The sequence below is a fragment of the Podarcis raffonei genome, chromosome 5 (genome assembly GCF_027172205.1).
Source record: "Podarcis raffonei isolate rPodRaf1 chromosome 5, rPodRaf1.pri, whole genome shotgun sequence".
NCBI lineage: Eukaryota > Metazoa > Chordata > Lepidosauria > Squamata > Lacertidae > Podarcis > Podarcis raffonei.
In genome coordinates this window covers 12450991-12467063 of record NC_070606.1, presented here as the reverse complement: position 1 = coordinate 12467063, position 16073 = coordinate 12450991, and the positions used below count along the sequence as shown (strand labels likewise).

Sequence of the window (16073 nt, the reverse complement as noted above, 5' to 3'; positions counted from 1 at the left end):
ATCTATATAGACAGTGGTACCTCAGGTTACATAGGCTTCAGGTTACAGACTCCGCTAACCCAGAAATAGTGCTTCAGGTTAAGAACTTTGCTTCAGGATGAGAACAGAAATCGTGCTCCAGCAGCATGGCGGCAGCAGGAGGCCCCATTAGCTAAAGTGGTCTTCAGGTTAAGAACAGTTTCAGGTTAAGAACGGACCTCCAGAACGAATTAAGTACTTAACCCGAAGTACCACTGTATAGGAATCTTATTTTTCATAGGGACTGCCAAAAATATCCTCATTCCCAACACCATAGCAGCACTGATTAGCAAAATGGAATAAAATAAATAAACGCTGGGTTGGAAAATGTGTGCTGGCATTCCTTTCATGCCTAGACTGTCCATTACCTCCTGCCCATTACCCACCAACGGTTCTGAGCCTTCCCATTTGACTGACCAGTTTCCACTATGTTTGCATGAAGATCCAATAATCCTCAAGCAAGGTCACACTTTTATATTTTGAGGACCCTTGGCAGCATTTTAGCTGTTGCAGAATTCTCACGGTACAGAATTGTTTGGGAAGGCTGACCTGGAGCTTTCCACTGCCTTAAAGTGGAAAGAAAAAGCCTTCTGAGTCAGGCAGGCAGATGGACTCGGCCTATCTGCATGCCAGCCGACACACCTGAACATCAGCTTGCTCAGAGAGAGATGTCAGGCCCTGATGTTTATTTACAGGGCTACAAGGATTCTCGTTGGCTCCCCATGCCACCCGATTCCCACTGAGCTGAAAGCTTCACTCCATCATCTGGTCATCTGCACTTGACAGTTTAGGTTAGCTATTAGTTTTCTCAGCTTGAACACTGCCACTGTGGCACAGAAGAAAAGCACTTGGGTCCATTGCCCAAGTCCCCAGTTCTCTTGCCTTAAAGGTAAAGGCAAAGGGACCCCTGACAATTAGGTCCAGTTGTGACCGACTCTGGGGTTGCGGCGCTCATCTCGCTTTATTGGCCAAGGGAGCCGGCGTACAGCTTTCAGGTCATGTGGCCAGCATGACTAAGCCACTTCTGGCGAACCAGAGCAGCGCATGGAAACGCCGTTTACCTTCCCGCTGGAGTGGTACCTATTTATCTACTTGCACTTTGACGTGCTTTCGAACTGCTAGGTGGGCAGGAGCAGGGACTGAACAACGGGAGCTCACCCCGTCGTGGGGATTTGAACCGCCGACCTTCTGATCGGCAAGTCCTAGGCTCTGTGGTTTAACCCACAGCGCCACCCGCACTCTCTTGCCTTAAGCAAGAGCAAAACCTTCTTGAAGCGATGGCAGCCTCCTGCTGCAGAAAGCGTTCATTCTCTGTAACAATAAAACAGACCCGCAAGCTTTAAAACAAGCTAGAAATCTGCTTTTTCACCACCCAATGCTCCAAAACAGCACGCAGGCTGTCGTCCTAGGCTTGGCATACTCAGCAAGGTTCCTGCGGCAGCAATCTCATTATAAGACGTTGCCACAAATAGTTTGCCATGGTACTCAACAAGGGCTTAGGAACGTCGCTCCCTCCTCCTCCTGCAACACGGCTGAGATGCATCTAGTAATCGCAGTAGCTGACAGAATCACAATTCCACACCAGACGGTTTCAAACCTTGGTGTCCTGGGTCGCTCTGTAGCATCGGACCCAACACTGCCGGTACCGCAAAGGGACTGAAATATTCTAAACATTCATTTGCTGCTAAGTGGTTTCCGAGTCCATGTTGTAAATAACTTTATCACACAGGCATTCCTTGCAATGCATAGCATTTTGTCTGAAGGCCTCAAATGCCCACATAAGATGGAACAGAATCTTGTTATCCGGGATCTCTGACACAGAATCTTGTTATCTGGGATCTCTGACACAGGTTCTTCTGCCACCAGAGATCATTTTTTTAACCCCCGGTGTCAGAGGGTGAGCCTGGAGACTCATACATGCAAAACTCATGCGTTTCCAAAAGGGTTTTTCTAAAGTCTTGAGCTATGGGTCACTTTTACAGACAGCATGCCAGATTCAGCGCATCTAAGAGCTTGTACTTGTTGCCACTGAGAGTGCACCAGTTATGGAAAGGCAGCCCCCAGCAAGCCCCACACCGCCAACGAAGTAGGAAGTTTTACACGGGTACAAATATCTAAGTTTACCTAGAAGTGCAGGTAATCCATGGGGAAGGGGGCAGCTAACCGGGGGCCGGAATCAGAGGAGCTTCAATGAGTCTAAACATTTTGAGTCAGAGCATAAATGCATGATTATACATATACATATTGATACATATTTAGAACTTTTACGTATCATACATGACACGTAAAATGCTAAGATACGTATAAATATGTGTAAAATCGCACAGTATAAATGCACCGCTATACACTGAATATGTATAAATTCATATGTTCAAAAATATAGTAAAGGTTCGCTATCTATGCTAGCATTCGATTGATGTCGGAGAGAAACTGAGTTGAGAAACAAGATTAAGGGTACATATTGATATAAGAATGTATTAGATAAAATGTAAAGAAATATACAATAATAAGAGTACATTCATTTTTTAAAAAAGAATATACAAAGAGATTGATAGGAAGTCCGTAGTGTTGGTACAAATATTATTTTGAAATGGCTTTATGTCTTTCTTTCTTTTTTCTTTCTTTAGGTACATAAATTTGGTATATAAACTTTGTATACATGTTGGATATTATATTATAATATGCCCTGTAATGTAATATGATAATGCATACATATGTGACATAAAAATGTTAATAATTAATAATTTATATATAATTATATCAATTATAATTAATAATAAATAATTTTTTTTTAAAAAAAGATTATGTATAAATTCTGTCTCTGTGTGTTAACTAAATGTCACGTCAATTGGTCATCTCTTTCAGTTGATTTTGTTAGTCTTTTTTGTTCTAAGGCAGGATCTCCCAAGCTTGGGTCTCCAGCTATTTTTTTGGACTACAATTCCCATCGTCCCTGACCACTGGACCACTGGTGGGAGTTGTAGTTCAAAAACAGCTGGAGACCCAAAATTGGGAAACCCCGGCTAAGATAATCTTTAAAAAGTAGTCAGGGGAAGGGAAAAACGCAAGACAATATTTTTAAAAAATACACACTAGGTTAAATGCTATTATTTCAGGGCGATCAATTAGCTGGCATCATGAGCCCAATTCGCTGGGACCGTTTTCAGCAAAGCCCCCCATGGAATGAATGGGGAATGTGCAACCGAATGGCTCTCTTCTCAGACCAGTCCTGTTCCATCCAATGCCGTTTGCGCTTGGTGGATTGGGCTCAGTGTGCCAGGTAAACGACTGCAGATGCGCGGCTGGGTACCTTGGATTGAGCACACAAAAACCAAGCAGATCCAAGTCCCGCTGCATTAGTCCGGGGACTGTTAGAAAGCAGAGAGAGCAATGGCAAGCCAAGAAAGCTGGTCCGACAGTTAAGGCAAAAAAGTTAACTGACAGCAGATCATTAGGAAGAAGCAAACTAAGGTAGGGGAAGAAAACTCTGGTTGGAAAGTTAAGGAGGAAGCAGCAGCAGCGCTTGTGCAAAAGGAAACGTTGGCCAACCACGACTATTTACCTTCAGATTTAGGGCTAGGAGTAGACACAGGAAACTGGTAGGTAGGAGAATAAGGATTTTCTTCTGCAGCGGAGAAAAGCAAGGGAGTTGGACAGCAGTGGAGGAAACGTCACTCCCCCAATTCCCTATCCCCATTAAGCTTCTCACGGCCTCGTTCGAAAACAGTGTTACATCACACACTCCAGACAGAGAATAAAAGGTTAGAAAGTATTTTGCCTCCGCACACATCACACAAGGAGGCAAACTGAGCACCACTCAAGAGCCAGCCATGCTGAAAGGACAGGCATTCAACTAAGTAGCACGCTCTAGTGTGAAAGATTTGAGAGGATGGTTAAAAACCAAACACAGAACAAGTGGCTAAGCTTGTGGGTACCTTTGGTTTGGGGCTGGATATCAGGAAGTTCGGGGAATTTGTAGGTAGGGCAATAAGGGTTTTCTTCAGGAGGGTCTGTGCAGAAAGAGCACATTTTGGGGGAAAGAACAGAGAGGAAAGAAATGAAGGGAGAGATGGACAAATCAGTGTGAATCTCCTCGCACGCGCATGTCGAGAATTGTATTTGATGCTGATGCCCTCCACGAAAAAGTGCAGAAAACATCCATTTAGCATTCTGCTGTACCCTGAGGCCAACTATCTCTTCTTTCAAGCCCCATCCCTGGGTGGCTCGTGGTCTCCCTGAGATGGCGGTTCGCTACTTCTGGGTCACGTGGCCAGCGTGACGAAGCTGCATCTGGCGAGCCAGCACCAGCGCAGTGCACGGAAACGCCGTTTACCTTCCCGCTATAAAGCGGTACCTATTTATCTACTTGCACTTAGGGGTGCTTTCGAACTGCTAGGTGGGCAGGAGCTGGGACCGAATGACGGGAGCTCACCCCACTGCGGGGATTCGAACCGCCGACCATATGATCGGCAAGTCCTAGGCACTGAGGTTTTACCCACAGCGTGACCCACGTCCCCAAGAAATAAATAGAGAGAAACAAATAGCAGTGTTGCGAGAGGCATCAAGAGAGTCAATGCCAGACAACTGAAGAACAGGACATGTATCTGTCATGACTAAGGTCTTTGGGGGCAGAAAGTGGAAAGTGCTGGAAGGTTCTAGCAGGCTCACTTATTGTTTTGGCTACCTCAAGGTCACGCTGAGGCAGGAAAGATAAATCCCTGTGTTCAGCGAGCTTCTCTCTCTATCTCTCTCTCTTTCTTTGATTGCACATTGCATGTAACAAAGATTTTGCCTCAGTAAAGTTGCTCCTTCCCCTGTGGATCTTTTGACTCTACGTGGTTCTTTATTTACTGCAAGACACTGTCCGTCAGTATCAGCCAGCCAGTCCTTAGAGGGCAGTTGATGCTAAGAAGGCTGTGGGGCCTTATCGCAGGCCCTGCCCTGATGGTGTGGGGCTTCTCCTGGCTCTGCCCCCCCCCCCCAATTCCAGGCATGGATGTTTGCACAGAGAAAGGCAGGCAGGCCTCTCTGCACGCAGCCTTCCCAGGGCCCTCAAATCCCACATGCTCCTGATTCCTGGATATGCGAAAGCCTAAACGCATGGAGGTCTATGTGCAAAATGTTCCACACCTTAGACATCCATGATAACACATAGGGGGCAGAGGCAGAGATGGCAGGAGCTGCACATTGCAAAGATATGGAGCCCCTTTCATGCCAGGACTATAGGTGAAGGGACCCCTGACCATTAGGTCCAGTCGTGGCCGACTCTAGGGTTGCGGCGCTCATCTTGCTTTACTGGCCAAGGGAGCCGGCATACAGCTTCCAGGTCATGTGGCCAGCATGACTAAGCCGCTTCTGGCGAACCAGAGCAGCGCACGCCAGCACCATTTACCTTCCCGCCAGAGTGGTACCTATTTATCTACTTGCACTTTGATGTGCTTTCGAACTGCTAGGTTGGCAGGAGCTGGGACCGAGCAACGGGAGCTCACCCCGTCGCGGAGATTCGAACCGCCGACCTTCTGATCAGCAAGCCTTAGGCTCTGTGGTTTAGACCACAGTGCTACCCGTGTCCCGAGCCAGGATTATAAACATGTATAAAAATTCAGACACACATAGGCACACAGCATCCATGGACCAACGTACAAATGATGCTAAAGATGTGTAAACACAACACACCTCTCCTTTCTTGCTTTTTAAATGGAGGCGGACATAGGGTCAGAGTCAGATCCGATCACCTCCCTCCAAGCTGCTGTTAGCGCCTTGGGGGAGACCTTCCCTTGGCCCCCACAAACACTTAATGGCAGCTTCGGGAAAGGTTGGATTTTCTTTGAAACTCAGCCATTCCTCCAACTGCTATTTAAAGGACAAAAATAAGGCAAGCTAAATGCTATTACGCATGTAACCTCGTGGGTAGTTTGGCTCTCCAAGTCCGTTCTCAACCTTTCTCCTGGTGCTCTGGGTACCTTCAACATCCACTAAGGGCTGCCCACAGATTTGAACTCAGGGCTTCTGGGGGAAACAAAGCAGGCAGGCAAACGGTACCTTTTGTCAGCCTGTGAATCTGCTTGAACATCGTCTTGTACCAGTCCTTTGATCGGTCCGTGTTCTGATAGAAAAAGAGACAAAACAAGTCATTGGCGCGAGTTCATTCTGCCGGTCGAAAAACAAAGAAGCTCGCCTCAGGGCATGCACTCTGCTCGTTCTCTGCGACAATAACTGCATTGCAAAGGTTTGTCCCCTGCTGCTGCTCTGTCACAGCTTGACCAACAACCTGCAAACACTGAGGGAAATTTAGTGGTGCAGCAATAAAAGGATGCCGGCACATTTGCAAAGCTAAGCAGGGTCCAGTATGGTTTCAAATTGGATGGGAGACCGTGTGTTGAGATTCCTGTATTGCAGGGGGTTGGACTAGATGGCTCTTGGGGGTTCCTCCTAACTCTAGAATTCTCTGACTTTTGTGAGTAACAGAACTGAGCTGGCAGGGTTGCTGTCTCTCGGCCCAACTCCTAAGCTGCCATATTAAAGACAGGGTGAATAAAAATCAATTATTAATTTTTTTAAAAAAATTAAAAAATTGGATTTTTTAAAATTTAAATCGGATTTTTAAAATAAAATGCTTTTGGAGGAAAAATCTTTCTAAAGACAGTTTTCTATTTAAGTTACTTTATAGTCCAAAGGCTATTCGTCAGGAAATAAGGATTTGTTTTAAGTTTTTCATGTGTGCTAAAACTCAGTGTAAGTTTTTTTTTTAAAAAAACCAACCTTTTAACCACATCAGTTAACCAACATGGATGCATATTGTAATGGGTATGAGTTACTCGTGCGTAAACTGCCGCCTCTCTAGGCTAAATTGCCTTGTTAAACCGTTCTGACTGCACAGCCCATCTCAGCGTGGCTGCCTTAGTCGCTAGCAGAATCTGTCAGTGGGCGTTTCTTAAACCTCTTCCAGCATAAAAGCTGTTTGACTCCCAGTCTCCTCCTCTCACTGCGCGGGAGTCTTCTGCGCAGGGAGGGCGTGGGTAGTGGAGGACCTGTGCTCTCCTCACTGATGTCCAGTGAAGAGTCCTGGAGCACTCTCTCCGTTTCCCCCATCTGCCCCCCTTTATCCCTGGTGTTGCGCTGATTTCCTTCCCCCTCTACTGAACTGCTTCTCCGCCTGTTGCTGGGTCCTTCGCCAGCATCATCTGGGAGCCTCCCCTTCGCCTCTCGCTCTGATGTCAGTTCCCTGACACATATGCTATAATGTTATTGTCTTAGTTAAATAAATTGTTATTAAGGAAATCATTATTTTTCTCCTTCCAATAAAGTACAGCAGAAAAGTTGTCCAAATATAAAGTTAACTTATTAAACCTCACAATAATTTCATAATTATCTGTCTATGTATTTCTAATAGTATAACCAAATCAGTAATTTTTGATATAACTGTGAAAACTACTCTGAAAATTTATTGTTCCAAAAATGAAATCTTCATCTGGTTGTAAATATTAGGATTATACCAGCAAGAATGAGTCTTTCTGCAAAAAAAAAAAAAGATTTAAATCAAGTCTTACTGACTAGTGATTTAAATCAAGTCTCACTGACTAGTGATTTAAATCAAGTCTTACTGACTAGTGATTTAAATCAAGTCTTACTGACTAGTGATTTAAATCAAGTCTTACTGACTAGTGATTTAAATCAAATCCTCCCGATTAAAGATATTAATTGTGTGTAAAAAGCGCACTGCAATGCACTGCATTTCCGACTCCTTGATGGGCTACCTTCCCAGGTGGACAAGCCTCATCTGCTCCTCACTTCTGTCTAAAAACATGTGCAGAATCTTCCTTCTCGGCCATTAGACTCACTATTGGTCTCATCTGCTCAACCTGCCAGAGTCTGTCCTAGCATGCAGGAGACAGACAAGTCCCTAACTCACTGAAGGGTTTGAGACCCACCAGTCTCCAACCTTCACCTGGTTAAGTTGGCCAGTCGAAGCCATTCCCGGATTGTGGCCACTGTTGCATGCTGCCAGGAGCCACAGGTGAGTGCTGAGTGCAGGGTGAGGGCCAAAGATGAACAAACCACTCCTTTGTCGTCTTCATCTTCTTTGGCAATCACTCGTAGCCAAGTAAAATTGTCTTCCATAAACACGGTTTTAACAATGAGTCCGTAAGTGACTGTGGAGGCCAATTCTGGATCCGCATGTCCTTCCAAAGTGGGGACATTGGTTTCCAGGTGGGACTTGATCATGGTGTGGATTTGCCAAGCGTGCCTTCCTCTTAGCACGTTTCTCCCTTGCGTCCTGAGTTGGAGTGTCTTCAAAGCCTATGACACCTTTGGTAAAGGCTGTTCTCCAACCGGAGCGCTCGCAGGCCAGTGTTTCCCAGTTGTGTCAGTGTTTATACTACAGTGGTACCTCAGGTTACATACACTTCAGGTTACATATGCTTCAGGTTACAGACTCCGCTAACCCAGAAATATTACCTCGGGTTAAGTACTTTGCTTCGGGATGAGAACAGAAATAGTGCTCTAGCGGCGCGGCAGCAGCAGGAGGCCCCATTAGCTAAAGTGGTGCTTCAGGTTAAGAACAGTTTCAGGTTAAGTATGGACCTCCGGAACGAATTAAGTACTTAACCCGAGGTACCACTGTACATTTTTTTTAGATTTGACACCCCATACAGGTTAGCACAAATGAATTTATGTGGAAGGAAAATGGGCCAAATTTCCTTACCCTTAATGGAATGCCTATGTCATCCGGCGAGGAATCGGTCATGTACTGTGGACTCTTAATTACTTTCTTCCTTTCCTCCATTCCTTGTTTCTTGCTCTGGCTCATCTTTTCTTGGACAGGCATATAATCTACTTTATCGGCTAGTGGCACATCTATCGCTGGCTCTGTAAACAAAGGAAGCAAGTCCATCGCTTTGACTTCCAATACAATCATTACACAATATCCAACATCAATCACTCCAAAAACCTTGGCAAAACACTGATGAGTCTGACTGTCCCAAGACAGCAAAATAATTTGAAACGTGACCGAATAAGCAAGGGATTTTTACAAGGAGCCATAGCCCATCAATGTCTGGGATTTGACTCTAGCCACTAATCCATCAACCAGGCTAAACATGGGTTCTCAAAAGCACTACCTAATTCTAGCAATATTTATAGGTAAATGTAAAGGTACCCCTGACAGTTAAGTCCAGTCGCGAACGACTCTCGGGTTGCAGCGCTCATCTCGCTTTACAGGCCGAGGGAGCCGGCATTTGTCTGCTTCTACAGACAGTTTTTCCGGGTCATGTGGCCAGCATGACTAAGCTGCTTCTGGTGAAGCCAGAACAGCGCGCGGAAATGCCGTTTACCTTCCCGCCGGAGCGGTACCTATTTATCTACTTGCACTGCGTGCTTTCGAACTAGTAGGTTGGCAGGAGTTGGGACCGAGCAACAGGAGCTCACCCTGTCACAGGGCCTCGAACCGCCAACCTTCCGATCGGCAAGTCCAAGTGGCACAGTGGTTTAAATATTTATAGGGCTGAGCAAAAAATGGCTTCCCCCAATTCTCCACGCTATTTGTGGGTGGCAAAACTGTGGTGGTGGGGAGACATTTCCCCCAAATATTCTTTGGGGCAAAATGGGATTCTCTTACTGTTTGAAGTGGAGGCATTAATGGGGAATTATCAGGGGGAAAATTCTGCAAAAACTCACTGAAGCTCACTTAAACTCAAAAGAATTCTATTCTTAGCTCACGCTGGTAGATGAAGGAAGCGCAAAGTTAGGACAGGAAGACGGCAGGAACAGGAGCCAAGCCTGTTGATTCCTTCAACAATATTAAAATATATGGGATCTGCAAGGCAAAGGCAAAGGGACCCCTGACCATTAGGTCCAGTTGCAGACGACTCTGGGGTTGCGGCGCTCATCTCGCTTTACTGGCCAAGGGAGCCGGCATACAGCTTCCGGGTCATGTGGCCAGCATGACTAAGCCACTTCTGGCGAACCAGAGCAGTGCACAGAAACACTGTTTACCTTCCCGCCGGAGTGGTACCTATTTATCTACTTGGTTGGCAGGAGCTGGGACCGAGCAACGGGAGCTCACCCCGTCACGGGTATTTGAACCACTGACCTTCTGATCGGCAAGTTCTAGGCTCTGTGGTTTAACCCACAGCGCCACCTGCGTCCCATGTATGGGATCTGCAGCTGCACTCAAAATCTTCCCCGCTTGTAATGTTGGTGGAGAAGTTGAGAGGGCCATTCGGTTGAACTCCCCAGCCAGCTTGGAGGTAGTGGGACAAGAAACACACCAAGAGAGGAAACTCCGATAATGTTCTTTTCTGAGAAATTTGGCTTGGCCCTCGTACCTTGACGTTAGGTTGCATAACAAAGTGCTACAATGGGGAATCCTTCAAGCCCCACCTCTGAGGAAATTCCCGTGAAGGATTTCAGGGGTGAAAAGGACACAGGACATTACAACTTCCCTCATCAAAAGTTTGCCAAGTTGCAGGAACTCTGATATCACTGCGTAGCATGCACGGGAGAAAGACCAGATACTAAAATCATGCACCCAAAGCCAACCAGAGCTGTATGGTTCAGAATGGGATATTGAAATAGTGCAGGACAAGGCTCATGCAGAGAGCCAGCTTCAGTCATTGAGTACCCTTAGCAAATCCTGTATAGAGCCACTTCATCTAATACTCTTAATTTTTTTTAATATTGTCAATTAACCTGTGTAAATTGCTCCTGAATCAATTTGTTGCAGGGTGGCATACATGTTTTGAATAAATGAAAATACTGATTGTTGATCTAGGTTTTGAATGAGGGGCCTGCTCTTAAATCTAGCACAAGATTGACAAGCGAAGGAAAGGTCTCGAAATCACTGAAAGTTCAGCATCGTAACCCTCTAAATTCACTACAAGGGGCAGTTAGCCTAATCCAGGAAGCACAATGGGTTTGCTAAGAAAAAGTTGTTGTTTTATGGAAAGCAAACCAGAGGAAGACCAACAAGTTTTAGAAGTGGGAAATTTAAACTGAGTTCTGGGGTCATAGGTACCTAGACCGAAAGGAACATTAAAAAAGTAATTGTCCCAGACTGAGCACATAATATGAGTAAAAATCTCAAAGATGGAAAGAAACAAGTGGGTTTCTCCCAGGATCTCTACTAACGACTTGCGCTTGTTTAAACACGTTCAACTTGAACAGGGAAGTGGTCAGGATTGCTTGTGACACCAAATTTATTAGAATGGTCCAAGCGCACTGTTTCAAACAGATCTCTCCAAACTTTACAGATGGGAAAGAAACTGGTACAGGAGGCTCACTTTGAGCCGGGAGTTGAACCAGCATCTCTAGGTGGAAGAAGAGTTAAAGAGGATTTTTCATTTAGAAAATAAACATGACTAAGAGTGGTTAGAGAGTCCGACTAGGACTTGGGAGGCCGGGGTTCGTATCTCAGCTGTGCCATGAACCTCACTAGGTGACCATGGGCCAGTGAGCATCTCTCAGCCTTACCTACCTCCTAGGGGAGTTGAGATGATAATATGGATTGTGGGAGAACCACAAACTGTGCGTTCCTTTGAGGAGAGGTGGGATAATAAATTTATTGTTAGCCGCCCTGAGCCTGGCTTCAGCTGGGGAGGGTGGGATATAAATAATTTAATTTATTTATTATTATTATTATTATTATTATTATTATTATTATTATTATTAATGCATAACAGGGATGGGCACACAATGCTGCTTTCTAAGATTGTGTACGATGTCTACAAGGAAGGTAGGTAAAGGTAAAGGGACCCCTGACCATTAGGTCCAGTTGTGACCGACTCTGGGGTTGTGGCGCTCATCTTGCTTTACTGGCCAAGGGAGCCGGCGTACAGCTTCCGGGTCATGTGGCCAGCATGACTAAGCTGCTTCTGGCGAACCAGAGCAGCCCACGGAAACGCCGTTTACCTTCCTGCTGGAGTGGTACCTATTTATCTACTTGCACTTTGATGTGCTTTCGAATTGCTAGGTTGGCAGGAGCAGGGACCGACCAATGGGAGCTCACTCCGTCACGGAGATTCGAACCGCCGACCTTCTGATCGGCAAGCCCATGAGGCTCTGTGGTTTAACCCACAGCGCCACCCACGTCCCTAACAAGGAAGGTAAAGTGACATTTATTGGTGGCGGTAGGAAGAAAATACTTCACAGGATCAATTAATTTATGGCAGGAGCTGCCACAGGATGTGGTGAAAGCCACTAAGCTGAGACAGCTTTAAAAGGGGATTTCATAAATACACAGGTGCCAGGCCGCTCTTCTCTTACAGGAGAAGGAAATGGGCGAGAAGCCTAGCAAGCGAGCCACAGTTATATATATATATATATATATATATATATATATATATATATATATATATATAAATATATAATATCATCTATCTATCTATCTATCTATCTATCTATCTATCTATATCATATATATATCTATATATGAAAGCTTACTGCACTTACACTGGCAACCCGGCCTGTTAGCAGCCTGTAAGTGTAATCAGTCGATAAATGTAGTTGTTCCTTTCCCCCTTCTACATTTGTGTCCAGTTTAGCATCATTTAAAAGCATGTTCGGTTTTAAAGCACGTTACTATCTGAAGGCATGTATGTGGGGCACACAATTTTTCATCCAGGCTGGGAGCCCTTCTCAGGAATTGGCTCAGGTGAGGTGCAGTGGCTGTGCGAAGACATGCGTGCAAATTTCTTGCAGAACTGGACAGAATAGTTGTGTTGGGGGAGCTCAATATCTTTCTTTTTTTTAGTGGCAAGGCGCTGTGTAGCTGTCAAGCATATTTATTGACTATACAGTCTTGCCTTTCAGAATCTAATACACCCAAGGCAGTCTTAAAAGAATTTGCATGCTCCTTCCAGCGCTTTCAAGAGAGAGGATATACTTCGCAGTGACTGAGCGGACAATAATTCATCTACCCCTTTCAGTAAAGGCTCTTCACTCGCGGATTCACTAAAGGTACTCTGCTAAGTCACAAAGCAGTGCGCTTCTCAGGTGAACACAGCAGCAGGAGAACAGGAGAAGAAAAGGAGGTGGCAACATTTGGGGCAGCGTACCTGATAGGCTACTAAGCCTTTTTTGTTGTTCTGTGGGAGAGGAGAAAACGACAGACAAATAAGTGGTACAAACACCAGAGACGTGAGCGCTCTCAACTCTTGCAGTGATCTGGGCAGGCATAAATAACACATGCGGTACACAAGGGCTTAGTGGCCTCCTTATCAGATCCTGAACCCAAGGTCTTCCCACCAAAGCAAGCTAATGTTCAGCCCTGCACAACTTCAAAACGGCAGTGCTAGACAACGTTCTCAAGTCATTGATACAACGAGGGAGTAAAACGCTTGCACAGTTGTTCCAAACAGGATGTATAAATACCAAACCTTAAGAAAAAAACCACACCTCCAAGCAGTGAGTTTATTATTAGTATCTATATATCACTTTAGACTGTTTATCTTGTGACCTTTTGCAATGACTTTGGAAGACTCGTAAATAATTATTATATTCAGATTGCAGGTGCGGGTTAAGTATGAAAGAAAGGGTGGCTTATCGAAGGCCACTTATTGACTTAATGGGCAGAGGCAAAATTAAAATGAAGGGTTTCCAAGGTCGTCACTTAATCTCATCGTTAACATGCTGTGACGGCTCCCTGCAGTTTTGTTTTTATTTTAATGGAAAATCTTCAGGCAGTTTACAGATAAGATAAATAAATAGATATACCGTAATTTTCCGTATATAAGACTATGTTTTAGAAATCATGCAAAAAAGTGGGGGTCGTCTTATACATGGGTAGTACATAGGGTGGACGTTTGATTGGTTGCTGCCGTGGCTATCAGAGGCTATTGTGCGTGTTATTGGTTGCTGCATCAATTGGTGTTGTTGATTGGCCAACGCTGCGGCAAATGGGGGCAGGGGGGTTGGCAGCTCCCGCCGGCGAGGATACAGACGGGAGGCGGATTTTGTGATGCGTGTGGGTGAGCGATTTTCGGCATTCCCCTCTAAAAAAAGCTTAGCAACCCTCGGTAGTTCCCCTCCCCAACAACTTTTTGCCATCTCTCCCCATTTTCTGAAATTTCACTCCCCAAAAATAGGGGGCATCTTATACATGGGGGCGTCTTATAGACGGAAAAGTACGGTTTGTGTGTGTGTGTGTGTGTGTGTGTGTGTATGCGCATATGTATATCACAATGTCTGAAATGCCTTATGAGGAACGGCTAAGGGAGCTGGGCATGTTTAACCTGGAGAAGAGGAGGTTAAGGGGTGATATGATAGCCATGTTCAAATATATAAAAGGATGTCACATAGAGGAGGGAGAAAGGTTGTTTTCTGCTGCTCCAGAGAAGCAGACACGGAGCAATGGATCCAAACTACAAGAAAGAAGATTCCACCTAAACATTAGGAAGAACTTCCTGACAGTAAGAGCTGTTCGACAGTGGAATTTGCTGCCAAGGAGTGTGGTGGAGTCTCCTTCTTTGGAGGTCTTTAAGCAGAGGCTTGACAACCATATGTCAGGAGTGCTCTGATGGTGTTTCCTGCTTGGCAGGGGGTTGGACTCAATGGCCCTTGTGGTCTCTTCCAACTCTATGATTCTATGATTCTATGAAATAAGGAGGCAACCAGTAGGGCTGGGTAATATATCACAGAGTTGAAAACCAGGTATCACCAGCTAAACATCGTGATGCACCAATATATTACGGTGACTGAAATAAGGATGGAGCTATGTAGAGGCATTAGCTGGCTTCACGGTTTTCCCCGCATCGTAATTTTTTCTGGCTCCTGCTCTTGTAATTAGCTGCCCCCTGCATGAGACAGGGAAGAGCTGGGCCAGCAGAGGGGCTGCAGGAATCGAGAGAAGCATTGGCTGGATTCATGGTTTTCCCCACATTGTGATTTTTTGCATAACACAGACACACACACACACACACCATGCTTCACGATAGATTGCCAGATCGAAAAATTATGAAACCGATGTCACCACTTCAAACTGGTTTTGGATGGCGTATCGATATATAACCCAGCCTTACTCCCATCCCATTGCGAATGCCCTGTCATATATACAATATTTTTCGCTCCATTAGACACACTTTTTTCCTCCTAAAAAGTAAGGAGAAATGTGAGTGCGTCTTATGGAGTGAATGGCGCTGCGCAGTGCCCCTTCAGCGCAGTGGGAGGAGGAACGGAGACCCTTTTGTTCCTCCTCCCGCTTCGCTGAAGGGGCACTGCGCAGCACCTGTCCTGTGAAGCCAGAGGAGGAACAGAAGGGTCTCCTTCTGTTCCTTCTCCAGCTTCGCTGAAGGGGCGCTGTGAAGGAAAGGTGCTGCGCAGAGAAAGAGAACTGCGCAGCGCCCCTTCAGCGACACACCTGTCCTGGAAGCCGGAGGAGGAACAGAAGGGTCTCCTTCTGTTCCTTCTCCAGCTTCGCTGAAGGGGTGCTGCGCCTTCTCCCTCTCTGCGCAGCATCTCTCCTGTGAAGGAGAGGCGCTGTGCAGAGAGAGAGAACTGCGCAGCGCCCCTTCAGCGACGCGCCTGTCCTGGCTTCTGCCTTAGCCACGCGCAGCCTCTTCGGGCAGGGGGAGCCTTCATCCCGCTGCCCTGAAGAGGCTTGGCGCAGTTATCCCAGAAGCCAGAACAGCCACACGGTATCCCAGAAGCCAGATCCCTCTTGCTGTTCTGGCTTCTGGGATTCAGAATAATTTTTTCTTGTTTTCCTCCTCCCAAAACTAGCTGCGCCTTAGGTGCGTCTTTTGGAGCGAAAAATACGGTAATTGCCCTCGCTGAAAATTGTCCCAAGTTGAGCTGGAAAAGGCAATATGTTGTTACCCTTACCTCTGTTGTGCTGCAAAAGGACGATGGTGGGGTTGACTATGGTGGTGGAGGGGTACCCAGAGGTGGGTTTGCTGGTGAGAGTTAGGGAGCCATAGCACTCTGTGCCACTGCTGGACCTGGGCGCTTCATAGAGCAGAGGACAGGGGTCCTGAAACGGAAAGGTACATATGCCGTTATTGCCCAAGGGCCACAGGGCACCTGGAGGACAGCCGCTTTGCAACAGAGAACAAACAAAC

The 16073-nt window shown here is 45.9% G+C and overlaps 1 protein-coding gene across 50 annotated transcripts in view; it reads right to left on the bottom strand.

Moving 5' to 3' along the window:
• The window catches only part of SORBS1 (sorbin and SH3 domain containing 1), a 200713-nt gene that overhangs the window by 60615 nt on the left and 124025 nt on the right, over positions 1 to 16073 (bottom strand). For 31 of the 50 annotated variants that reach the window (XM_053387840.1, XM_053387825.1, XM_053387839.1 and 28 more), the window contains 6 exons: positions 15838 to 15985; positions 13074 to 13103; positions 8726 to 8889; positions 6061 to 6124; positions 3954 to 4028; positions 3581 to 3643 (listed from right to left, as the gene is read on the bottom strand). In XM_053387840.1, the coding sequence (XP_053243815.1) occupies positions 3581 to 3643; positions 3954 to 4028; positions 6061 to 6124; positions 8726 to 8889; positions 13074 to 13103; positions 15838 to 15985 (544 nt within the window). The remainder of the gene's footprint in view (positions 1 to 3580; positions 3644 to 3953; positions 4029 to 6060; positions 6125 to 8725; positions 8890 to 13073; positions 13104 to 15837; positions 15986 to 16073) is intronic. The other 19 variants (XM_053387831.1, XM_053387832.1, XM_053387837.1 and 16 more) reach the window with 4 other exon arrangements.